General features: G+C 46.5%; 3 protein-coding genes across 6 annotated transcripts in view; all 3 read left to right on the forward strand.

Moving 5' to 3' along the window:
* Nucleotides 1–420: 420 nt before the first annotated feature.
* ncoa6 (nuclear receptor coactivator 6) lies at nt 421–12,573 on the forward strand. 4 transcript variants are annotated; one of them, XM_079742191.1, is made up of 17 exons: nt 421–562; nt 1,267–1,605; nt 1,760–1,915; nt 2,034–2,156; nt 2,698–2,817; nt 2,901–3,800; nt 4,185–4,328; nt 4,585–6,166; nt 6,267–6,385; nt 6,531–6,955; nt 7,058–7,291; nt 7,376–10,340; nt 10,779–10,835; nt 10,944–10,971; nt 11,473–11,514; nt 11,777–11,913; nt 12,211–12,573. In XM_079742191.1, the coding sequence occupies exons 2-17, from the start codon at nt 1,314–1,316 to the stop codon at nt 12,255–12,257; spliced, it is 7,371 nt and encodes a 2,456-aa protein (XP_079598317.1). In that variant the 5' UTR covers nt 421–562; nt 1,267–1,313; the 3' UTR covers nt 12,258–12,573. The 4 variants fall into 4 exon arrangements, with proteins under 4 accessions (XP_079598317.1, XP_079598318.1, XP_079598320.1 ...); XM_079742192.1 differs by having other exon boundaries at nt 7,061–7,291; XM_079742194.1 differs by lacking the exon at nt 12,211–12,573 and adding an exon at nt 11,149–11,214 and having other exon boundaries at nt 11,777–11,848.
* Nucleotides 12,574–12,997: 424 nt separating this feature from the next.
* Nucleotides 12,998–23,671, forward strand: top1b (DNA topoisomerase Ib). The gene is made up of 21 exons (XM_079740676.1): nt 12,998–13,100; nt 13,383–13,407; nt 14,858–14,954; nt 15,525–15,651; nt 15,740–15,795; nt 16,008–16,106; nt 16,265–16,355; nt 16,460–16,545; nt 16,790–16,905; nt 17,016–17,137; nt 17,228–17,350; nt 17,474–17,661; nt 18,481–18,625; nt 19,037–19,180; nt 19,461–19,646; nt 20,281–20,349; nt 20,487–20,601; nt 20,753–20,880; nt 21,078–21,172; nt 21,573–21,722; nt 22,591–23,671. Exons 1-21 carry the CDS (start codon nt 13,068–13,070, stop codon nt 22,691–22,693), a joined length of 2,298 nt encoding a protein of 765 aa, XP_079596802.1. The 5' UTR covers nt 12,998–13,067; the 3' UTR covers nt 22,694–23,671.
* A 636-nt stretch (nt 23,672–24,307) lies between these two features.
* The window catches only part of plcg1 (phospholipase C, gamma 1), a 29,602-nt gene continuing 28,589 nt past the window's right edge, over nt 24,308–25,320 (forward strand). Inside the window, exon 1 of the mRNA XM_079741583.1 lies at nt 24,308–24,656. The gene's annotated coding sequence lies outside the window, so the exon portion shown is untranslated. The remainder of the gene's footprint in view (nt 24,657–25,320) is intronic.

Genomic DNA, 25,320 nt, shown 5'->3' on the forward strand with positions numbered 1-25,320 from the left:
TTGAATAAAATAAAACAATATTTATATTGTCCTTGTATTGGACGAATTTTTATAATAACTTTGTCCAATAATGTTAAACTAATTTGGGCCTTTTTTATAAATGTATGAATTAATGACTTGCGCTTTCTTTTATTGATCGAAGTATATTTCAAAGAAATCTTTGGTGGATGTTGCACATTTAAATGTTGCACGTCTTGTATCTACCAAATTTTCAACCAAACGGCCTAGGAAAGACTGACGTGCTAGGAACCTTTCTGACCTGCTAGGAACCTAGATGACAGCTAGGAACTTATCCAATTAGAGACCTTCCTGCCGGGCTGGGGGAACCTACACAACAAGGGACCTTCGTGTGGGGCTAGGAGTCTAAGAAACTAGGAACATTGTGACGGGCTTGGAACCTAATCAACTAGGAACCTTCGTGACGGGCTAGGAACCTAAACAACTAGGAACCATAGTGACGGGCTCTGGTTTCCTGCAGCGCTGCTGATGTGATCATGTTGTGCTAGCATCTCTAGCTCGCAGAGGCCGAACTGATACATTTCTATTTTCATGGATGTGTTTGGTAAGGCTTTTTATAAATATTTTTATTTTGTATCAAGTTGTGTACTTTCATCTGAATTAGTTCTAGCAATACAGGCCGACTAATCGCCTAATTAAGGGGTTCAGAATTGTTCAATGTTTTCACGATGAATTAATGCTAATGGACTAGCCAGATTTAGCTAGCTGGCTAACTATGGCTTTAATGAGCCGTTTTCAAAAGTATTGTATTGCCATTCGTGTTCAAAAGTATTTACGTGACATACTTACCAAAAGCACCGTGTCACTTGACACAATAACGTCGCGTTTGCAAGCATGTACTGGATGACGTAAAGCATAAATTCTCAGGTGTCAGATGTTGTCTCGAAGGTTGGTTGTTCCGAGGCCTGTGATGCGGACAGATAAGGAGCTAGCTCATTACGGTGGATCAGCTTTATGTTGGGAGCTTGTATGCATATGTCTAGGAGAAGATCGGGTTCTTTTCTGCACAAAAAACGATTACATTGAATCGACACAATATGTGCACAGCATATTGTCTTTGGGCAGGAACAGTGATTACAAAGCTTAAGTAACTGGCGTTAGCAGATCTAGCTGATCATAAACAGATTCAGTTACTTTGAAACTGTACATCTTAAAAACGTTTTCGTTTTGTGTGTCCTTATTTAGTAATCCTCCAAGTTGGATATTAAAATTGGGACCTAAAAAAAACCCATTCCTCCTTTGTTTCAGCATAACCGGACTAAGCTTGACCAGGCCACTCCTAGTATAGGGAGAGGATGGCACATCCACATATTCCACCTCAGCTGCCCCAGGGGGCAAAAATGCTGGAAGGTGATAATGACTCCAATGGGGACTCTGGAGTAGAGGAGGATGTAGTAGAAGATACAGGTGGTTGCCAAGGAAGCGGAACCCAAGAGGACTGTGTTGAGCAAGAATGCAATGAAGAGAGCAATGGGGATGAGGGACATTTTACAATTTTTGTTGCTTTTAAAGGAAACCTGGAGGATGAAGACTTTGCAGAAAAACTCAACAGAGTTGTAAATGGCATACCCAGCATTATTGATTTAGGTAAAGTGTCGGATATTTGTAAAGCATCACTTATTAGCAGGCTGCACGCGCTTCCGATCATCTGCGCTAACAACTTCTTATGTTATCCCATTTTGCACCCGCCATCTCTACCAATTCAGTTTATTGTCTTCATCATATTCCATTCTCCTTCTAGGCTCAGAGACACTGCAGCCAAAGCGCGTGGAGAAATGGAACAGTGTACGTGTTACCTTCAACATCCCCAGGGATGCTGCAGAACGCCTGCGGTTGCTGGCCCAGAACAATCAGCAACAGCTACGAGACCTGGGCATCCTCTCAGTACAAATAGAGGGTATGGCGGAGCTCATTTATTGATATGTGTCGCATGCACCCAACCTTTTGAATAAGTACACATGTTGGAAACATTAACCTAAAGCTTGCTCTTTGGTGTTTATGGCTGCTGTGTCCAGGGGAGGGACCCATAAATGTCGCCATGGGCCAGAACCGAGGCCAAGAGGTCCGGGTGAATGGGCCAATCGGGATGCCTGGCCAGATGAGAATGGACATGGGGTTTCCAGGTCAGCCTGGCCCAGGTATGATGCACACACGGTTAACGCTCCTTAATCTTTCTTCATACCCCACCATTCTGATTGGTCCATAATGTAATAATGTAAAGTGTGTGCGCTCATTTTAAATAACGGGAATCCTCCCTATTTTAATCATACAGTCTAACGACAGTCTGAGTAGAACTATAGAACAGATGCTCGCTTGACAACGTAGAAACACTATGCACATAAGTCACAGAATCATATATTCTTATTTTAGCTGACTAGGTCGTTAAAATACAGTAACTAAAATAATGAAAGGATGAGCTAAATAAACCATGACTTGATGTCCCATTATCGGAAAATGATTTACGACAGGTAGTTACTGAATCAAGGTAAAACCCAGGTTGCTTATAACGCTGAAATAAAACTAATATTCTTCAGAGAGTCTGAGCTTATTCCTTACAACACTGACCTCAGGTACCAAAGTACCATGTGGTACTATCTTCCAGTTAATTGTATAGTTTTATGGTGTGTGTGACTGCCTGCATGAACGCTTTATTAAGGCCATGTGTGTTTTGACTATTAGCTATGAGGATGCCCAATCCATCAATGGTGCCCCCTGGGCCCAGCATGGCCGGGCAGGTGATGGTTCCGGGCGGCAGTGGACAGATGCCTCCCCGAGGTCGAGGATCAACCGCTCAGATAGGTTTGTTACTTTATTTCCCCTTACTTTATGATAGAACATAAGTGGAGCTCACAGAAAATTAAACCCAAATTCTTCTCCCCCAGACGGGATGGACCCAATGATGTCAGTTCAGCAGCAGCAGCAACTCCAGCACCAACAGGCGGGTCCCCACGGCTCGGGTCAAATGCCCCCACAGGCCGCCCATCACATGCAAGCATTGCAGGTTGGCAGGCAGCTTAACCCTGCCGCCTTGCAACAGCTTCAGCAGCAGCACCAACAACAACAACAACAACAACAACAGCAGCAGCAGCAGCAGCAGCAGCAGCAGCAGCAACAACAACAACAACAACAACAACAACTACAACAGCAGCAAGCGCAGCTGTCCCAACTTGGACCTAGACCTCCGTTCAACCCCTCAGGCCCGATGGCTGCTCCTCCTAACTGGAACCAGCTACCATCTGGGGTCCTGCAGCCACCAGCCGCCCAAGGGGGCCCTGCATGGAGAAAGCCACCTCCTCAAGGCCAAATCGGTCAGCGCCCCCCTTCCCTCGCTGCCGTTCAGACTCCCAATCACCCTCCACCTCCCTACCCATATGGCAGCCAGCAAACTGGACAGGTCTTTAATGCCATGGGACAGGGTCAGTTGCAGCAGCAGCAGGGTGGCATGGGACAGTTTGCAGCCCCTCAGCCTAAAGGCCCTCAGACAGGCCCTGGGGGTGTAGTAGGACCCCCTAGGCCCCCCCCATCGCTCCCGGCAGCCCCTGGACAGCAGGGTAACCTTGCCGCCAAGTCCCCCGGTTCCTCCTCGTCTCCTTTCCAGCAAGGTTCCCCCGGGACCCCTCCAATGATGGCCCAGCGACCAACCACCCCACAGGGCTTCCCCCAGGGTGTGGGCTCCCCAGGAAGAGCGGCTCTCGGACCGCAAGGGAATATGCAGCAAGGCTTTATGGGAATGCCTCAGCATGGACAGCCAGGGGCTCAGGTTCATCCGGGTGCAATGCCAGGTAGGCAGACATAAGCTCTTGGTTAAAAGCTCAATGTGCAAGATTGTAGTAGGCGGGAGACTTTCAGGATTAAAAGAACTCGGTAACAGTGTTCTTTAAACTCTAACTTGCTTAGCAACTGTGTGACCAGCTAATGTTATTTGTGGAATAGATCTATAGTTATAGGGTGTGATTTTATTGATGACGTTATTTAAATCAGCATTGACTACATGTATGTCTTGGTTATTTTAGCTTAGTTGAAATGTTTCTGATTGCGTCTTTAACAAACATTATAGTTTCTCTATCTATCCATCTATGCTATACTGGGAGGATTGTAAAATGTTCTTGATTACAACAGTTTGACTAATGATAGTCTGTATGTCACGGACTGATTTCTTATTGCAGGCATGCAAAAGCGTCCCATGGCGTTTTCAAACATGCCTGGGAATCAGAACTTTGTGCAGGGTCAAGTGAGTGGCACTACCCCTGGAACACCAGGAGGGGGAGGTGGTCAGCAGCTGCAAAGCGGTCAAGCCATGCCTCATCAAGGTAACATGGAGCCATGGCTCTTCAAATAAAGAACGGTTGACCAGATTCACATTTCCTTGGCTTTCATTAAAGTTGAAAAGGCTTAAAGGCTTTCAAAGTTAACAATGCATCCCTATAATTTAGTTATAAATCCAAGCTTGTGTAGGTATTGGATTTATGCTATTTCTAAATGTGATTATTCATAGTTGTGGGATTCGTGGTACCAAAAACATGATCTACATCGTTTGTAAAACTTGCTCTTCTCTTACTCAAATAGGGCCACAGCCATCTTCCGTTGCTTCCAACACCATGCAGGGACCGCCTCATGCCCAAGCTAATGTTATGGGTGTACCAGGTGGTCAGCCTCCTGGTGCCGCTGCCGGAGCTAGTATGGGCCAGACGCAACCTGGCCTCCAAACCCAGATGATGGGCCTCCAGCATCAGGCCCAGCCCGTGTCCTCCTCCCCCAGCCAGATGGTTCAAGGCCAGGGCGGAGGTCAGACGGTCCTCTCCAGGACCCTAAGTCAGGGGCCGAGAGGAGGGATGACCCCACCCAAGCAGTTGATGCCTCAACAAGGCCAGGGGGTGATGCATGGGCAGGGTCAGATGGTTGGAGGCCAGGGGCACCAGGCCATGCTGCTACAGCAACAGCAGCAGCAGCAGCAAGCTCAGCAACAACAACAACAACAACAGCAAGTGCAGCAACAGCAGCAGCAGCAACAACAACAACAACAGCAAGTGCAGCAGCAGCAACAACAGCAGCAGCAGCAGCAACAACAGCAGCAACAGCAGCAGCAGCAACAGCAGCAACAGCAACAGCAACAACAACAACAACAACAACAACAACAACAACAGCAGCAACAACAGCAACAGAACACCATGATGGAACAAATGGTTCCCAATCAGATGCAAGCGAACAAGCAGGCTTTTGTAGGAAAGGTTCCGGCGGGGGTCATGCCTGGCCAGATGATGCGGGGCCCTTCACCAAATGTTCCAGGGAACATGGTTCCATTCCAGGCCCAGGTCGGCCAGCAGCAGCAGCATTTGACTCCACAACAACAACAGCAGCAACAACAAATGGCTCAACTTCAGCAACAGCAGTTACAGCAGCAGCTTCAACAGCAACAAATGCAACAGCAGCAGCAGCAACTACAGCAGCAGCAGCAGCAACAACAACAACTACAGCAGCAGCAACAGATGAACCAGCAGCAGCAGCAGCAGCAGCAGCAGCAGGTTCCCATGGCCGGGAATCCAAACCAGGTGATGGGTATGCACGGGCAGCAGATGAGGCTGCCTGCTGGGCATCCCCTTGTTCAACAGCAGCTACAGCAGCAGCAGCAGCTACAGCAGCAGAAACAACAGCAGGCAATGTTGCAACAACAACAACAGCAGCAGCAACAACAACAACAACAACAACAACAACAACAACAACAACAACAGGCAGTCCAGCAACACCAACATCCACTGGGTGACCCAAACAGCGGGCCAGGTGAAATGGGTGTCCAACAGATGCTGCCTGATATGCAGGGACAGCAGCAGCAAGGCATGATGGGAACCCCTCAGCACATGCAGGTGGGCAACGGCCACTTTCAAGGACATGGCATGAACTTCAACCCACAGTTCCAAGGGCAGATGCCCATGCCGGGGGCCGTGGGACCGCAAGGGGGCTTCCCTGTTAACAAGGATGTAACGCTGACCAGCCCACTGCTGGTCAACCTGCTCCAGAGTGATATCTCTGCCAGCCAGTTTGGGCCAGGAGCGAAGCAAGGAGCAGGGGGTAATAACCAGGCCAAGCCCAAGAAGAAGAAACCCCCGCGAAAGAAGAAACCTAAAATAGGAGAGCAAGCTGATGGCCTTGGGTAAGACAACACACCGCCCTGTGATTTTTGTTCCCATTTTTGTTTACTGCTGCTATGGTGCAGTATGTTTATTTGTTGCAACTTGTCTTGCGTTCCTCAGTGGTCTGGATGGGGCTTCTGGTCTGGAGGACTCTGACCTACCTGGGATGGCTGGAGATCACAGTTTAGTCATGGATACCTCTGGTCCTAAACTCCCTGATTTTCCCAACAGGCCTGCAGGTAATTGCTGATATATCGATGTATATCTAACCTGTCATCAAATTCCCTTCAGCATTTCCTTTCTCTAGTAATTGCAGTTCTCTGTACAATGTATATACATTGGTTTTTATTGGAATAATATTGTTTTACTTACTTACCTCTGTAGGCTTCACTGCCCAACCCGGAGAGCAGCGAGTGTTGCAGCAGGTGCCCATGCAGTTTATCCAACAACAGCAGCAACAACAGCAGCAGCAGCAGCAGCAGCAGCAACAACAACAACAACAACAACAAATGCAGCACTTGCAGCAGCAGCAGCAAATACAGCAGCAGATGCAGCAGCAGATGCAACAGCAGCAATTACAGCAGCAACAGATGCAGCAGCAGCAGATGCAACAAATGCAGATGCAGGGGCAGCAGGGGATGGCCGTAACCCAGCCTCCTGGCCAAGCCCAGGCTCAAATGCATCCTCACCAGCTTCAGCAGCAGCAGCAGCAGCAACAACAACAACAACAGCAGCAGCAGCAGCAGCAGCAGCAGCAGCAGCAGCAACAACAACAACAGCAAGCCCAGCCAGCACACCTTCAACAGCAGGTAAGATTAAAACCCTTCTAATGCTCTTCTTCAATAGCAACAACAATACATATATTTATAGGTCCCCAGTTTAAGATTGTGACAAACTATTTTCACAAACAGCAGCAGCAGATGATGATGATGCAGAAGATGCAGCAGGAACAGGCTAAGAGCCGTATGTCCATTCCTCCTGGAGGTCAACTGCCTCCCAGGGGGATGGTCAATCCAGGGGACGTTCACAGAATGCCAGTTTCCCAACAAGGAGGTATGCCTGCGATGATTAACCTGCAGGGGAATGTAGGAGTGCCGCCTTCACCTGACAAACCTAGAGGGATGCCTCTGGGGGTCAACGCACAGGTGAGGACCTGCTTTAAAAGCTCATGTGACGTTTATTTTCAGATTTTCACTTTGCTTACGCTATATGTGCTGTTCCCTGTCCAGCTCGCTGGAGGACCGCGGAGAATGTCTCATCCAGATGTCGGGCCGGCTTCCCAAGGGTCTGAAACAGAAGAGGCCCCTGGAGGAGCCCACATGATGCAGGGCAGGCCCGGAGTCCCAGAGCTGGTGATGCAGTCTGGAAATGGAGCCCAACAGATGATGGTCAATCCAGCATCCAATGCTCACATGATGAAGCAGGGCCCTCTTCCGCCGTCCATGCCCCAGCACCCTGGAGCCAGTCCCCAGCAGCAGCTCCCCTCACAGGCGCAACAAGGAGGCCCCATGCCTGGCATCCACTTCCCTAACGTTCCAACAACCTCGCAGAGCTCCAGGCCCAAAACCCCCAACCGGGCAAGCCCCAGGCCATACCATCACCCCCTGACTCCGACTAATCGGCCACCCAGCACAGAGCCGTCCGAAATCAACCTGTCCCCGGAGCGACTCAATGCCTCCATCGCAGGGCTGTTTCCCCCTAAAATCAACATTCCCTTGCCTCCAAGGCAACCCAACCTGAATAGGGGCTTTGACCAACAGGGTCTGAACCCCACTACGCTGAAGGCTATAGGGCAGGCCCCACCAAGCTTAAACCTGCAAGGCAGCACAAATAACGGCGGTGGAAATAATGGTAACAATGGGCAGCAATCTTTCTCTTCTGCAGGTGGGGCGGCAGGTCCAGGTAGTAAGCAGGACAAGCAGTCCGGAGGGCAGGCCAAAAGGGCCAGTCCCAGCAACAGCCGAAGGTCAAGTCCAGCCTCCAGCCGGAAAGCAGCCACTCCAAGTCCAGGGAGGCAGAAAGGGACAAAGATGGCTCTCGCTGGTCCTCCCAACCAGCAGCAGATGATAAATGCTCCGCCATCTACCATGATGCTGAACCACCCCTCAGTAGCCTCCAATCTGGTATCCATGCCCTCACCAGTAGCTCCTGCCCCCGAGACTCAGCCTGCCCAGAACACCTTCATTGGCATGCAGGGTAACCCCACCGAGGGACCCAAAGAAAGCCAGGGAACCATGCCTCAGCCCCAATCCATGACCCATCCTCAGCCTTCCAGAGAGTTATCTGCCCCTACTAGAATGGCTAGTCCCCGCGTCCCCACACCCCATGAGGGTGGAGTTGTACCGCAAGCAAGTTTGGTTGAGAGGCAACCTGTGAACACGACACCCACGCCAGACTCTGTTCCCGAGGCCTTGTCCGCTTCAAAGGACGCACCAGTGTCTCTCAATCAGCTTCTGGAAAACCCCAACGCAGCTGGTATGCCTCCGAGGCCCACGCAGAGCACGCTTGCCAGGGATGTGGCGAAGGATAGTCCCAAGCCTCCATCGGCTCCAGAAAGACAACAGCCCAGTGTTTCTCAGGCCTCAGACATTCCATGCCCTGTTGCTCCAACCCCTGCCCAGGTGGAAATGGAAGCTAAACCCAAGTCTGCGCCCTGTGTTCCAACCAGCAGCCCTAGCGTGCAGACAACTGCGAGCACTAACGTCAACACTAATCCAACCTCCGTCCCCAGCCTCAACAATAACCCCTCCCTGAGTCAAGCTGTCCATCCCACTCAGAGCATCGTCGCCACGACTACCCACGGCTCTGCTCCAATTCCAAACACTAATGTCACCCTCGCTGTAGCCCCCCAGTCAGCCTCTTCTAGCCACAGCAGTCCTCTAGTGGCTGTCTGCTCCAGCCTCACCACCAGCTCTGTCGGCTCCAAGCCGAGCCCTAGCCCCAAGCCTGCGGCTGGTGTTCACTCTATCATACAGTTACCCGCCGCGTCAAGCCCCATCGCCCCAAGTCAAATTACTGTGTTTGTCACCTCGAACCCAATCACTCCTGCCCCCACGACGCAGGCACCACCAGGCATGGTCCCAACCATGGTCGTTACCAACAAAAATATTAGACCGCAGGACGTCCGACAGCAGACCCCAAACCCCCGCCCGCCCCAATTCATCACTACCAATCCTGTATTTATCAACCCTATTTTCCAGGTCCCTGGAGCCTCTGTGGCCCCAAACACAACCGTGGTGTCCCAGCCAGTAACCATGGTAGCACCCGTCACAGTGGCCACAAACATCCAGCTCTCGCCAGCTCCAGGCTCCACCCAGCCCTCTGGCACTACAGTGTCCAGCGCTCAGCCCGCTAGAACAGTCGGGGGCCAGGTCCAGTTGACAGCCAATACGTCTTCAGCGGCCCCAGCTGTCACACCCCCGGCCCCCCAGCAGACAAACTGTGGGACTGTCAAAACTGAAAACGTAGTACAGGTAGCCCTCGGTCAGAAGTCCAGTCCGTTAGGCAGCCCGCCGCCAACCCGTCTCAGCCCTCCAGCCCCGTCATCGTCACCCTTTCAGTCCCCCCTGGCCTCCCCGCCCACCTCTTCTAGTCCTGGGGCCACAACCCCGCTGAGAAAGAGCCCTGTGGGTCCTCCCTCTCCTGCTCTGGTTCAGAGTAAGCCCATGCAGGTGGCAGCCCCTGGGCCCTGTCCACAAGACCCACCGCAGAGCGCCAGGGAGAAGCCTGCAGCGCCTGCCACTGCGTCTTTGGCTCAACTAGCCCCGCCCTCTACTTCTGCCTGTCAAGTCAGTCAAACTGATGCCCCAGTGACCCAGGCCACGGCAGCTGCTTCAAAAGTGTCCACCGTAGTGTCCTCTCCATCCCCACTCCCAAATCCCTCCCTACCCATTGCGGCCCCTGCTCAGGCTCCCAGCCAGGCTTCGAGTTCTGCTCCCGCCGCTGTCTCGACTAAAATCACCCAGGCTCCTGTTGTGGCTCCTATGCCCACCGTTGCCTCCTCTGCTACCTCACTCCCCAATCCTGCCCCTGTACAAAGTCCCCCAGCCTCCGTTGTAGCAGCCCCCCCTGTGGCGGCTTCAGAGGTGGCCCAATCCACGTCCTCGCCACCGTCTGATCCCATCAGAGAGGCTGCTGCCCCGTCTGAGTCCCCAGCGATGGGCCCTCCCTCGCAGTCTGCCCCAGTCCCTCCAGGTAGGTGTTTGGCTATCAGCTATTCCCAGGATACTTTCCGCTGAGTTTTCCGTTGTATGCATTATAAATGGGTCCGAATATTCGATTCTTCGCTTCTTCGTTCCCGAGGGTCAAAATTCGATTTTTAACATTTGGTGCGTTAACTTTTTTTCCCATTCAAATAGAAAGTTTTTCACAAGCCATAACTTTGTTTCTCTGGTAACGCCTGAGGGTTTGACTAATACCTGGAACAATCATTACCTTCCCGTAAGGTTCTTATGCAATGTTTAAGATATTAAGTGATTTCTTGCCGATGATCCATGGCTGCCTTTTTAAATGTCGGCACACATCGAATAATCGATTATTCGTTCATACCACCCACTGATTATTCGACCATTGAGTTGAGTTATAGACATCCCTAGTATGTATGAGCTGACATGTCTTCATGATCTTCCCCAGCACTAATTGAGCCCGCCGGTCCACAGTCACAGGAACCTATTGCCAGTGAAAAGACAAGTATGTTCCAATTTATTTCCTTTCTTACATGGAAACATAAATGATATATATCCTATATCTCTCGATTATGACTGATGCTAACATTTTTTTCTCTTTTTTTCTCTGCAGCATCTGAAGAAGTCGCCACAGAACAAGGGTGAGGTCCTGAAATAATATTGACCATTTATTATTTTTTCAACCATGTGGTGATTCGTGGGCTTGGGCTTCCATAAAGGTATACCATTCTGCCGATGTTCTCAAAGTTGGCCACGTCTAAAGTGCAGTGCTTGTGAACGGGAAATGCTTAGACATTTCTAACTCTACTGAAACTCAGGGAGTTCATTTGGTTGGCCAGGGGGGTACATGGTGAAATCAATGATCCGCGTGGCCCCAACATTTGGTATGTATGCATGGCATGCAACATTTCAACAATTCAAATGCATGTCTCAAAGATAGATCAACCGCAGTACTCATTCTCTTAAGGATGAGGCTTAAGCTTCCTCTTCACTGATCTTCTCACCTTCTGTTTATGGCCATCACATTTCTTTCTTTCTTGGGTTTATTTTAATTTTCCCAAAAATATGAAGGGGGAACTAAACCCAAGCTTTGTGCGCACCACAGTTTTTAGTTTACCGCTGTTTTTCCACTTCTATCACAGATGGGCAAAGAAAAGAAAGACGCCCATCAACTTAGTCCCAAGGTATGTATTTAAGCCGTACTGGTGCTGCCAAGACACACGCAGTGTCCACGCCGACCCTGCCACCTCGTAGTGGACACGGTGGGGGCTGAAGACGGGCAGTATCTGTGGTAGACGAGGAGAAACAGCCGAGTCCCATGTGGTATTGTAACTCTGACCAGAGGAGGGTTAAAGGATTCCTGCGCCTACCCTCATTAACAACCTCTTCTTCCCTCCCCACTCTTGTCTTTCTCGGTTTGTTTTCTCCCTCTGTCTGCCTCTCCAGAGTTGCCGTGGAGAAGCCCAAGGGTCCGAGTCGCAGGAGCTCCCGGGCGGACAAGGAGGCGGAGGACGAGCCCGTAGCGGACAGCGGGATGAGGAAGAGGTCGGCCAGGCCCGCTGCCTCCAGTGCTGCTTCCAAAGGTGTGTGTGGGTGGGTGGGTGGGAGGGACTGGCTATATACCTTATGTAAATTATAACATTTACTTTGGAAATGTATATCTATCACAATAGAAATTTCAGTCAGAACATGTGTACATATGGATGTACTCTTGTACTTATACTCTTGTATTATCCCTTTATCATCCACAATTGGTTGTCATGAATGCCTATTTTATTTTTTTAATTCAGCAAAAAAGCGATTTCTGTAACACTGCTGTAACTCAATCTTTCCACTCACATGCATCTCAACCGATGATCTTTCTTGTTTGTCCTTCGCAGAGACTGGAGCGAGTCCCACTCAGGCCAAACGAAGGAAGTCTAAATAGGCCTGACTGCAGTTGTGGTACCCTGTGAACTGTACTTTAAACATTTGTAATCATCTGATAACGGTTTCCTGCTCGTGAATTCTGAATTTCACTGGAGTGTGTAACCTATGTACAGATTATTGTTTTAAAATAATTAAATTCTGTTTTGTCCCTGCTATTATGTGAGTTTGTAGTTAGTGTGTGGTTATGAGTTTGTGTGAATGATGTGTTTTTGTTTTTTAATGCTGGATTAATCACGTGAAGACCGATATTAGATCTTGTTATGATTGTATAATTATGTTGTAAAAGTCAATTAAATTTTCTACTGCTTTGTCTTGTGAAATCCTTGTATTATTTAAAATGTATATATTCTCGTTTATTGCTGACTTTCAAAGTAACAATACAATACATAACAATACATATATCCAATGTATACAATTTGTGTGTTTAATGGGGTAGGGCATTAATGCACTGACAAGTTTGTTAAATTGTAACCTTTCAAATAGTCTGTCTCTTACAATTTACCTTAATCGATGTTCAAATGGTATCCCATTAAATAGAAAGTTGAATGGGTCCTCGTTAATATTTGTAACTGACACGTATTTGAGTCAGTTATGCATTATTTTGATTTTTTTGTCAGGGAGGTACCCCACAGAGTTTTTTTCCTCTCGCCATTCAAATTGATATGAGCATGCGCACTGTCTAAATAATGGGACTTAAACCAGCGCACACCGACTCCATTGCATAGACTATCAAGGATTCCTTGTGCCAACGTCGCTTCTTGAACAGGCGTCTTCTGTGGCTGCCTTTTACTTACACAACAACTTGAAGATGAGCGGAGATAATAGAAATACAGATTATCAGGTAGCTCTTTGTCAGCGATGTCTTTATACGTCTGTCACACATCAGTCATGTATTGATAATAAGTCGTGGTTGGCTGGTAATAATAGGGTATGCAATAATGGGTAGAAGTAAATAAGTTCAAATACTTATCTTTATCACGATCATAGTTTTAATTGATGTGCGGATGCAATTAATTGGTGATGTATCCAGGAATTCTTGTTCTACCCACTGGAACTTGAATAACCAAGACACCGGCATTTAGAAAGTAGAAATATTTAATACCTTTGTCTTTCAAAATTTCAGGTCAATTCTGGATCTAAAACAAACGGTAGGTCATGCAGTAACGATTTTCATTCACATTTAGCCTGATTTCTATTGTGTATCATGAACTGTCTACTGTTAGGTTTTAAAGGACAGAAATGGCGTCCCAGAGACTAAGTCCCTTCTCCTCCACTCTCTTGCGTCTATTGTTCAAAAACAGGGTATGAAAAATACCCTTGTGGTTGTAAATATTGTATTCTAAGGATTGATTCTTGAAGTGCGTGGCGTCGTGTTTATTATGCATGCGATAGCTCTATTAAATATTTGTGCAAATATGCCTAATTTTAGAGCCGAAAGTAGCAGAATTGGGGTTGAGGACTTAGTCTCTACGCCATTTTCTTTTTCTCTGTCTGACGGCCAGGGTGCCGACCAGTGAGGGAAGTGCCTGCCGTGATATGGAGGCGAAAGCCGGGAGCCTATCTCCCCTGTCGGCCGGTATTGCGGTCCTTTGACCAGATGTATTGTACCTGTATTATATTACACGCAGCGGTGTATTGCTTCGTCAGGGCGATAAGGATTCATCATTAGACTGTACTTGTAAACTTTTGAAATGAGAAAATAGGTAAAATACATGATTAAAAGCATATGGCATTGATTTCCTTATAATTAAACGCATGTTTATTATGTGGCCATTAATTTGGACTTAAGGAAGGTTTGTGTCGATCCACAAATGTTGGGGCAAATTGTTTTTGGAAAGTAGGCCTAGGCCCAAGCCCCCTTCATAAGAACAGAGTGATGATTGTTATTGTTCTTATGGGAATGTCTTCAGCCGCTGTTCAGCTGTGATGACAGCGGGGCGCCACGAGGTGATGATCAAGGCCAAGTCCGCTCGCACTTTATATATTCTTACCGAAATATTGCAAGAATGTGTCTTAAATGTTCTTTGGTCTTACGCACGTACTTTTTTACTGACTTGGTCAATAACACCGTCTTGTCTTGTGGGCTTTCTTCTTCAGAGAAATTGACAATACGTTGCTAGAGCAAAATAATCTTGGTTTGAAGCAGGAGGAAAAGCCCCTCTTCTAATTTTTGTTCTGTTGATCAAGATATGCTTCCTTGAAAGCACACGGGTTGTATTATATCAACTCTCTGTCTTTGACTTGTTTGCTCATCATGTACATTTTTAAGGCTTTACTTTTGAACACAAGTTCGTGTGAAGGTGGAATAGCCTAAAGATAGGTTGTTCCAAATGCTATTTTAATGGACCTAGTATTTCCATGTTCTGCTTTGTACATTAATATTGTAAAATAATATTAATTGTAAAAAATATTGTCATCTTTTCAATCTTACTATTAGAAAAATATATTTTAATGTAGATAGTTAAATACATATTCAAAATTGTATCAAAGCCATACTAACGGGAATGTCATTTTAGACATATTCACAAGATAAATTATACGATAACATCTTTTGTGAAGTGTTTACATGCCCAGTGAACCACACATGTTTCCCTTTAGACTCTCACAAGCATAAAGACAAGCACAAAGACAAAGAACACAGACACAAAGACCATAAGAAAGACAAGGAACGGGAGAAAGCCAAGCACAGCAACAGGTAGGGAGCCCTGTACAAATGTCTCCTCGCCTATTGACCATTCATTTAAGTGGAGAGCTCTATCTCAAAAGGATAACAATTTACATGTCTATTCAGACAATACCTTTAATCCTACTACTGCCAACCTTTTGTTGATTGTCAACTGCATTGTGTGATTATTGTGATTGTAAATTATTAAAATATAAAACCATAAAGCAAATAGTGAGGCAATATTTACAATTTAGACATTATTTTCAGTAAATGATCAAGATTCATGTATTATGTTGTTATATGTCAAGCAACACATTTCCTTTAATAGCAATCAAAGAACTACACCTATACGTATTTGGTAAATCCATAACATCTACCAAATACAGATTTCCTGTGTTATTGTGTATTTTCCCAGTCATGCCTATGCACTGACATTTTCTACTCTTTATTTGTCAGTTGATATCAGCATTAATTCCTTTCACTGTTGATGTCTTCTTAACTATCATAAGTTAGGAATTAATTACTGTCTGATAAGAAGCCACCGTCTGACCCCTGCCCCCCTGACCTCTGACCTCTCTGTTTGGACTTCTGTTTTCCCAGTGAGCACAGAGACGGGAGAGACTCTGACAAGAAGCTGCGGGACAAAGAGAAAGAGAAGCTGAAACACAGCAACGGCAGCTCCGACAAGCACAGGGAAAAACAAAAGGAGAAGAGGAGAGATGAGAAGGTTTGCCTTCGCAGCCGTCTGTTTGACTTTACTACAAACCCTTTGTAGCAGACCGATTCTTAAATTACCCTCTTCTGTATCTTCACAGGTCAAATCAATCCACATAGATAAACCGAAAAGGGAAAATGAAAATGGATACGCAAGGTGTGCAAGAATTTAGTTGAGAAATGTAGTATTATTATGTAACTGTATTATAATATTATTTATTTGATTTGTGAATTTATTCAAACGTTGTAAAAAGGACGCAAAAAAGAAAATAATAAGTAATGTAATGAATTTGGTGGGTGGCTTTAATAGACTCAATAGCTGGCTTTAGTGTTTATTCATTATCTATCTGTCTTGAAATATTGACCCAGAGAGAAAAGCCCACCTCCTATTAAGAGTGAGCCGGACGACAATGGATTTGACCCCTCGCCCAAACAGAAGCCAACCAAGAGGGAACGAGAGGACGAGGAGTGAGTAACAAATGTTAAATGGTTACAAATACTGTCAGACGGGTGCTGCTGATGTTGTTATATATGAGTTAATACATAGTTATACATGCAGCGTATGGATAACTACTGCAGCCAGTGAGGCGCATGCATCATTCATGTCTTTGTTTGTTTTTTGTTAGATTTGATTGCAAGCCCAAAAAAGTTAAGAAAGATGATGAGAAAAAGGCCAAGAAGAGGCGACAAGACTACGATGATGAAGAGGAGGAGGAGGTACATAGAGGAAGGGCCTTCCTTCACATATTCACATAGTTAATGGGATCTTAATTTCTGTGCATATTTCTTACCCAGAGATTATATCTTGACATCTGTATTAGGACATAAAGCCCAAAAAGAAGACAAAGGTCAAAAAGGGAATGGAAGGAAAGAAACCCAAGAAGGAGGAGGAAGAGAAGTGGAAATGGTGAGTTCAAGGGATATATAGTTGTTCTGCTCATGTTCCAGCATATGAACATCTGCAGCATTTAGGCATTTAATAGTGCATATATATAGAAAAAAAATCATATAACGAATATTAATACAAATAGAAGTAATACACATATACTAAATTACAGGTAAAAGGGTTTTGGTTAGCATTCTTCCGGTATGTATGCACTTACCAATGTTCCCATCGGGTTTTTTATTATTTCTTCTGTTTGGTTTGTAAGGTGGGAAGAAGAGAGGGCCACAGACGGTTCCAAGTGGCGCTTCCTGGAACACAAGGGGCCCGTGTTTGCCCTCCCCTACGAGCCCCTTCCTCCCCACATCAGGTTTTTTTGCGATGGTGAGGATCACGGTGTTTCTGAGCCTCTGCAGAGAATGCTACTTCCCGAGAATGGGTTCATTCATGGTGATGTGTGAACGCGCATCTCTCTTTATGTTGGATTCCTTAAGGTAAGCAAATGAAACTGAGCCCACCTGCTGAGGAGGTAGCCACTTTCTTTGCTAAGATGTTGGATCACGAGTACACCACCAAGGACATCTTCAGGAAGAACTTCTTCAAAGACTGGAGAAAGGTGAGCGGCCTCTTCGTTTTCGCCTTTCGAGAGCATTCATTTTCACCTGCACCATTGCTCAATCTCTTCCTCTCTGGCGCTCCTTCCTAGGAAATGACACCAGAGGAGAAGTCAAAGATCACCGACCTCAACAAGTGCAACTTCAATGAGATGGGCGAGTACTTCAAGGCCCAATCAGAAGCCAGGAAACAGATGTCGAAAGATGAGAAACTGGTAAGCACACAACATCCAAACACAAGCAAACAACCATAGTCATTATCAACACCCTAACCCCGTGACACCTACCGCACGTAATGGTGTACAGAGTTTTGAAGGCATTTTGAACATTTTCCCCAGAAAATCAAAGAGGAGAACGAAAGGATCCTTCAGGAGTACGGCTTCTGCCTCATGGACAACCACAAGGAGCGCATCGGAAACTTCCGTATCGAGCCCCCCGGTCTCTTCCGCGGACGAGGCGACCACCCCAAGATGGGCATGCTCAAGCGCCGCATCAGGCCAGAAGACATCATCATCAACTGTAGCAAGTGAGTGACCTAGCCATCCCTACGGCTAATCCACGGCCATTGTCACATGTAGTTCAGCCTACCGGCCACAAGGTGGAGTCCCCGTCCACATGTGTCCTGACATGTTCAAGACCGTTAACACTTTTAATACCAGGTGTGCGATTCATGTTATCTTTCTGGAAGAGGAAATGCTGTGGGTTGATGACTATTCTCTGGTGCCTTATAATAACAATGATCATAATGTGTACGTGTCGGTTTTGATCTGGTTTCCTGTTCTTTTCACCATACACTACACCTCTCCTTCATACTATAACCTTCCCCTTCTCCTGTCCTATTGTTATGGTCCCCAGTTTCCGTTTCAGCAGTCGACAGAAAGAATCACTTTTGTTAATTTACCTAGTTGTTATCACATTCCTTCCGCCTACAGTGTACTGTGATCTGGACATGAAATGAGATGCGTGTGGCATATTTCGTAGACAAATACAGCCACACATGTATAGAGGGACTCAGACACACACACACACACACACACACACACACACACACACACACACACACACACACACACACACACACACTTGCTACCCCTTCACTGTGTCAAATGTAGTCTTCCTGTACTCTTTGTTATTGTAGAAACAACAACTTCTCCCCAGGGGAAACGATTACCCCGTACGTTATTGCTCTTCAACAGATTGTGTTTTTTGCCACGCTCGTTCTCCATTATCCCAACAGCAGCAGAACATGACTGCAGCAGCAGAACATCAGACTCTAGCGGTCAACAACACAGAGCTGTTCGCTGCTCGCATCCCAAGTGCTCACATGTAGTTCTCCCGTCTCCAGGGACTCAAAGCACCCTAAGCCCCCCGCCGGGACGCGCTGGAAGGAGCTGCGCCACGACAACAAGGTGACGTGGCTGGTGTCCTGGACGGAGAACATCCAGGGCTCCATCAAGTACATCATGTTGAACCCCAGCTCCCGGATCAAGGTACCCCCGCTGCCTCGCCTCTCAACCCCCCTCCTGTAGTATGGGAATGAACAAAATACATTAGATGTATTAGATGTACGTCCTTCTTCCTTTCCCACAATGATCATCAGAATTCACACACTTTCTGAATGTTTTCGGACCACATTCTCTTTTTTTCGTTGTTGTTTTCTCTCTCTCTCTCTCTCTCTCTCTCTCTCTCTCTCTCTCTCTCTCTGTCTCTCTTTCGCTCTCTCTCTCTTTCGCTCTCTCTCTCTCCAACATTTCCTTCTTATTTATCTTCAGTTCTCAATAATTCACTTTCTTTTCTCACTTCCTTTCTGTCTGTTTCTTTGCTTGTTTGTGTGTGTGTGTGTGTGTGTGTGTGTGTGTGTGTGTGTGTGTGTGTGTGTGTGTGTGTGCGCCCGCACGCAGGGGGAGAAGGACTGGCAGAAGTACGAGACGGCGCGGCGGCTGAAGAAATGCGTGGAGCGTCTGCGAGCTCAGTACAGAGATGACTGGAAGTCCAAGGAGATGAGGATCCGGCAGAGAGCCGTGGCCCTCTACTTCATAGACAAAGTGAGCAGAAAACATGGTCTCTGTTTGGAGGGACTGGACATCTAGCTAGTATTCCTGTATTTGCTGGCACCGTCTATGAAGGGGGATAAGGAAAACAGCAGACATAATAGTGTTTTATTTACGTGTGTTGCACTACATTTCAACTGGGGAGTAAAGGAAGAAGTGAAATTCCATCTAGGCTCTTTCCAGGCTCTGGCCAGGCTCTAGCCAGGCCCTAGCCAGGCTCTGGCCATATTGTAGCCTGGTGATGCTGACGTGCAGTGTGCCCTCCCTCCTGTAGCTGGCGCTGAGAGCGGGTAACGAGAAGGAGGAGGGCGAGACGGCGGACACGGTGGGCTGCTGCTCCCTGAGGGTGGAGCATATCAACCTCTACCCCAAAATGGACGATCAGGAGTATGTGGTGGAGTTTGACTTCCTGGGGAAGGACTCCATCCGCTACTACAACAAAATCCCTGTGGAGAAGAGGGTGAGATGAAAGACAGAAAATAGAAAGATAGAAAGAGAGAAAGATAGAGATAGAGAGTGACGGACAAAGAGAGAGAGAGTGCTAGAGACAGAGATAGTTCAAAGTAAAGGATCAGTAACATAGCGTGTGATGATGATGTGGGATTGGATATTGTGGATGAAATTGACACAACTTAATTTTTGGCTGCTCAATAAGACCGGCAATAGCGTAAATAAGGTCACAACAGGTCAGCTGTGGTTTGTGTGCGTGTCTGAGTGGGTATGAGAGAGAGAGTCAAGGAGGATGTTTGCACAGATAGGTGAACCAGACCCTAAACACTTTCCGTCAACTCTGCCTCATGGGGCAGTCTGTTTCCTGCTATTAGTGACACACACACACACACACACACACACACACACACACACACACACAGCATCTTCTCTTTTCCTCTTAAAAAAACAAATATCTAAGGACAAATCCTTTCCGTTTCCTTATTAGCACAAACACAAAAACACCTGTGCTTTTCCATCCTGAAAAGGATCAAATGGCATCCCCAGCTGGCAGACATGTGACATTACATTCATTATTTCAAATATTCGTGTGTAGTACTTTTCATTAAATTGAATATGTATTGATACAAATTCCACATCTTCAGGCCTTCAAGAATCTCCAGTTGTTCCTGGAGAACAAGCAACCCGAAGATGACCTTTTCGACAGACTCAACGTACGACACAAACTCAAACACACACACACACACACACACACACACACACACACACACACACACACTCATTCATTCCAAGGCTGTACCTCCTTGTCGCACTGACTCTCCACGCACTTCTCTACCCCCTCTCCCGCTAGACCTCCATTCTGAACAAGCACTTACAGGAGCTGATGGACGGACTGACGGCCAAGGTGTTCCGTACCTACAACGCCTCCATCACCCTGCAGCAGCAGCTCAAGGCCCTCACCTCCCGTGAGTGACCGCAGGCTCTCACAGACATCTGTGATGTAGCATACATCAACGGAACTTCACGCCACTTGAGTTTATATTCATACAAGCAAACAATATTTTCTGCTATAACGTTGACGCTTTCCCTGCTGTTATTCTTGTCTCCTGTGGACAGCCGATGACAACCTCCCCGGCAAGATCCTGTCGTACAACCGGGCCAACCGGGCAGTGGCCGTCCTCTGTAACCACCAGAGAGCCCCACCAAAGACCTTTGAGAAGTCCATGCAGAACCTGCAGACCAAGGTAAACCCATGGCCACCTCACTCAGTGTAACTCATGCTTTTCTACGTCAACGGCGGCATAATTGAGTTGCATGTACCACATGGTAATTGATTTGTCCGGTAGATTCACAGTATATGTGTACAATCATTTGACCTGTACATTTATAGATACATATTTTGGCAAGCGGATGAACAGAAGTGTGTTTGTGAGGATTCCAGATTGATGACAAACAGAAGCAACTGGCCACATCCAGGAAACAGCTGAAGACTGCCAAGGCAGATCACAAGGCTTCTCACGACGAAAAGAGCAAAAAGTGAGACCACCATCCTCTTCGCCAGCCGGGCCTTGCTCTAAAGTCTAAGTGACACCATCATGCCTTTAACTCTATCCTCATCTCTTTGTTCCACTGTGTTTTAAACATCAATCTCATCAAATTTGATCAAGTATCTAATCATTCTCATCCTCTACCTCCCTCGCTCTGGTCTCAACCCAACACGGCTGCCCATCCCCCACTATTCTCTCTCTCTCTTCTCTCTCTCTCTCTCTCTCCCTCTCTCACCTTTCCCTCTTATTTATCTCCATTTCTCAATGATTCACTGTCAAAATCTCTCTCTATCTCTCTCTCTCACTCACTCACACACTCTCCCTCTCTCTCTCTCTCTCTCTCTCTCTCTCTCTCTCTCTCTCTCTCTCTCTCTCTCTCTCTATGTCAGAGCGGTGGAGACGAAGCGTAAGACAGTACAGAGGATAGAAGAGCAGCTGATGAATCTTCAGATGCAGGCGACCGACCGAGAGGAGAACAAGCAGATCGCTCTGGGCACCTCGAAGCTCAACTACCTGGACCCCCGCATCTCTGTGGCCTGGTAGTGATGTCTCTATTGAGGCTGCTGCAGAGGGAATGCTGGCATGGCATGCACCAAAGACATGATTATTAATCAATCGTTATTCATTTCAAACTGTAGTTTCTAGATTATGTCATTATAAGTACACATATTAGTATTATAGGTGGAGGTTAGCAATAGGGGGTTTTAACCATCCCTCTAAATGTGGAAATAATAGTAATATGGTGTGCTTGTGTGTCTATGCGTTTGTATGTGTGTGTGTTGTGCATGTTTTCTTAGCGAAAAGGGCCGTTAGAGATACACCTCTGTGACAGAAAGGCAGGAAATGCTTTCGTGCTGTGGGAAAAAAAAAAGCAGAGGAGACCAAAAAAAGAAAAAACTAACAGCCGCAGAAGCAAAATAAGAGGAGAAATGTGTGTGTGTGTGTGTGTGTGTGTGTGTGTGTGTGTGTGCGTGTGTCTGTGTGTCTGTGTGTGTGTGTGTGTGTGTGTGTGTGTGTATGTGTGTGTGTGTGTGTGTGAGTGTTTGAGAGAGAGAGAGAGTGAGGAACAATGGGGTTTGTTTCTAAGCTCTATGCTCTGGAGCGTCCACACACAAACACACACACACACACACACACACACACACACTACAAAGTCCTTCCTCTACTGTTGTAGTATGTGGATCTCTTCCTCTCCCTCCCCCTCTCCCTTCGGGTCTGTTGTGGTTGGGCTGGGCCACAGGATAAGCCCTCGCCCACCCTCCACTAGCCCTCGCCCTCCCCTAGCTTGAGCCCATCAATGCCCTAGCCCTCCCCTAGCTATAGCTCATCCCTAGCCCTCTCCTAGCCCTATCTGGTTTTCCCTCATCTCTGACCCTTCTTTTGCTCCTTTCGTCTTCTTCTGCACAGGTGCAAGAAGTGGGAAATTTCCATCGAGAAGGTCTACAACAAAACCCAGCGAGAGAAGTTTGCCTGGGCCATCGACATGGCGGAAGATGACTTTGAGTTCTAACCAATTCCCCCATCCCTCCTTTCTACTCATGCCTTTTGATTGTAGTTTGTAGTTTCCCTTAATGATTCCACTGTGTGGGCAATCCAGGGTGGTCAGGAAGGACTGAATGAGACACGACCGAGGCTGAGCACGGCGGATGTATATCTGTGTTGTGTGTTTAGGTTAATTGTGGAGATGCACAGATAAGCAATGTGCCAGGCTGCCAGAAGGGCTGGTGGTGATGGTGTGTGTGTGTGTGTGTGTGTGTGTGTGTGTGTGTGTGTGTGTGTGTGTGTGTGTGTGTGTGTGTGTGTGACAAGGCCTTAGTCAAATTCATAAGCCATTATTTATTGAGAGATTCTATATTCTAATAGGATAACGAATGAAGAAGAAATCACGTTTTTTCCCACTCTTTATAAAGAAATACAATGAAATGGATTTTGTGTGTGTAAGATCGTAAGGATTCAGAAGAAGATGGCGTTCATGAAATTAACTGTGAAATCCGTCCGCCGAAAGGAAGAGAAGAAACCACAACGCTATGCTGAAGCAGAACTGTTGGCGCCCACAATTTTCTTGACTTTTAATTCTCATTTATTTTATTAGTTTATTTCAGGGATGTACATATTTATGGTTGCCTTTTCTGTTGCATACATTCCATGTTTTAAAGACGAGTATCACATTGAGAACAACACGCTTTCCTTATGTTGATCTTGCTTTGGGCAGTTTCACGTCTTCAAGGACATAGTGTTCTGCTTTGTGAAGTGGCTAAATGGTGTACTTTGGGAGTGAGTGATATATACAAAACTTTTCCAAATAAAATTAAAAAGTGATGTGAGAGGTATTTAGGGGGATTTGCCAAAAACGATCACAAAAGTATTGTTGTATATTATTGTGACGTGTTGCTTTTTGTATTGTTGTGAGGAAGGTGACAGATATCCTCTTTCTATGTAAATTTGTAGCTTGCCTTTTACCCTAAGCATTATTTGCTTAATGACACATATTAATGTTAATCCGTCATTGTATCTGTCTTTGTGGTTTTTAGAATTTCCAAGTTTAGCATAACTGGTTTTTGTCAGTTTTATTTGCATTTATTTTAATGATCAAGTGTCATCTTAATAAAAATAATACATGTATGAGTTACAGTAGATTTAGTCTTTAAAACTAGATTTGTATTTAGTCTTTTAAACACCCAAAGCATGAGAGGAGCTTATCACAGTGTGTCCTATAAAGACATCTAATCAAACCTAATCCTGTCAATCAGTGTATTTTCACAGATCGGTGAAAACTAACAATCCAATAACAACCACAACACTATGTGCAAATAGGAAAAAATCAACAAAGAATCATACGTTGCCCAACGTTATACAATGAAGAAAACCAGCCTTTAACTTTCAGGTAGCTTTTGGGCAGTGAAGTATTTGATTTTAAATACGACACAGTTATGTCTTTGCCTCATACGAGTTATTGTCTGGGATATGTTAAGCCCATTCCTATACCTAGTTAACGTCACATCTCGTTTTAAGTAGTGCTGTCAACGGGCCAATCATCCACAGTAAATGGCATTTGTGAGCAGCTAATTACAACAGCGAGGCAGGGTAAAGTGAAAGATGCTGTTTCTTTAAGAGGCCGATCTATCCACCGCTTTGTTGTACCGGAGGGGTCGGACGGGGGGAAGGGCCCCAGCCGTTCTTCTAGACCAGACCAACTTGTGTACGAGCCGACACGGCTCTCTCTCCATGGACTACTGTTGCGGGACTCAAAGGGGAAAAGGGATCATTCCTGCTGGGACGGCAACACCATTCCAGGAGGCCGCTATGATTTAATCAGGATAACGAAGGGGAAGGCGGGAGGTGAAGACGGGCCGTCGGCGATGCGCTGTCGCCGAGATTTCGGCGCTAGAGACGGAAAGAGAGAGAGACGCGTTTAGCTCCTGCTGGTGTGCGGCTCCTCGCATGTTCTTCCACTTGATTTTTCTTTTCACACGGTAGGACCCGACGACGCGTACGCCGAAAGGAAGAGCGAACATAACGTGTGTTGCACCGCTACTGCCACCTATTTAGTCAGAGGCACACATTAGCCATTGCTTCTTAACAGCAGGGCGAAGCAAACGCTGTCCTCCACTCCTGTGTGCGCCCTGAAAAAAATGTCCCGACTGGTCCTTTTTCCCATGTAGTATGTCCCATGTTGTTTTGGTGCGCCGACGCTGGTGTCCCGGTTCATGCCGTGTTTTACCAAAGGGTGCTTAAACAGGGAAACTTTATGACCAACTGGCCTCTACTGCGAGATATCCCAATAGATTATAGGCCATCTCGTTGTTGGAACAGGACTGTACGATGAATCCCAATCCTATTAAACGTCCCCTGGATTAAGAGTCAAACCTGTGGATCTGGAGGAAAGTTCTCTGAAACGAGTAGCCTCGTAAATCTCCCCCACGACACTTGTTGTCTATTGTTGGGTGCAGCTGTCATGTTAGTTTCCGTCACCTGCTAAACAAAATTGGACACGTATATTATTTTATTTATATAATATAGATATTTTATGCACACCCTACATTAAACAGGATTCTTTACCCGTTGAATTGATCTTCGTGCCCTATACTTTCTTGGCAACTAATTCTGTACTGTACTATTGCCTCAATTATGGGTGCT

Source organism: Pollachius pollachius (assembly GCF_949987615.1).
Source record: "Pollachius pollachius genome assembly, chromosome: 8".
NCBI classification, from domain to species: Eukaryota; Metazoa; Chordata; class Actinopteri; order Gadiformes; family Gadidae; genus Pollachius; species Pollachius pollachius.

Excerpts from the sequence above, each read along its gene's own strand:
- ncoa6 (XM_079742191.1), top strand. The coding sequence starts at position 1,314 with ATGGCACATCCACATATTCCACCTCAGCTGCCCCAGGGGGCAAAAATG. Across the intron at positions 1,916-2,033 it reads CCTCTCAGTACAAATAGAGG|GGGAGGGACCCATAAATGTC; the intron begins GTATGGCGGAGC and ends TGCTGTGTCCAG. Across the intron at positions 4,329-4,584 it reads TCAAGCCATGCCTCATCAAG|GGCCACAGCCATCTTCCGTT; the intron begins GTAACATGGAGC and ends TTACTCAAATAG.
- top1b (XM_079740676.1), top strand. The coding sequence starts at position 13,068 with ATGAGCGGAGATAATAGAAATACAGATTATCAG. Across the intron at positions 13,408-14,857 it reads TTCTGGATCTAAAACAAACG|ACTCTCACAAGCATAAAGAC; the intron begins GTAGGTCATGCA and ends GTTTCCCTTTAG. Across the intron at positions 20,350-20,486 it reads ACCTTTTCGACAGACTCAAC|ACCTCCATTCTGAACAAGCA; the intron begins GTACGACACAAA and ends CTCTCCCGCTAG.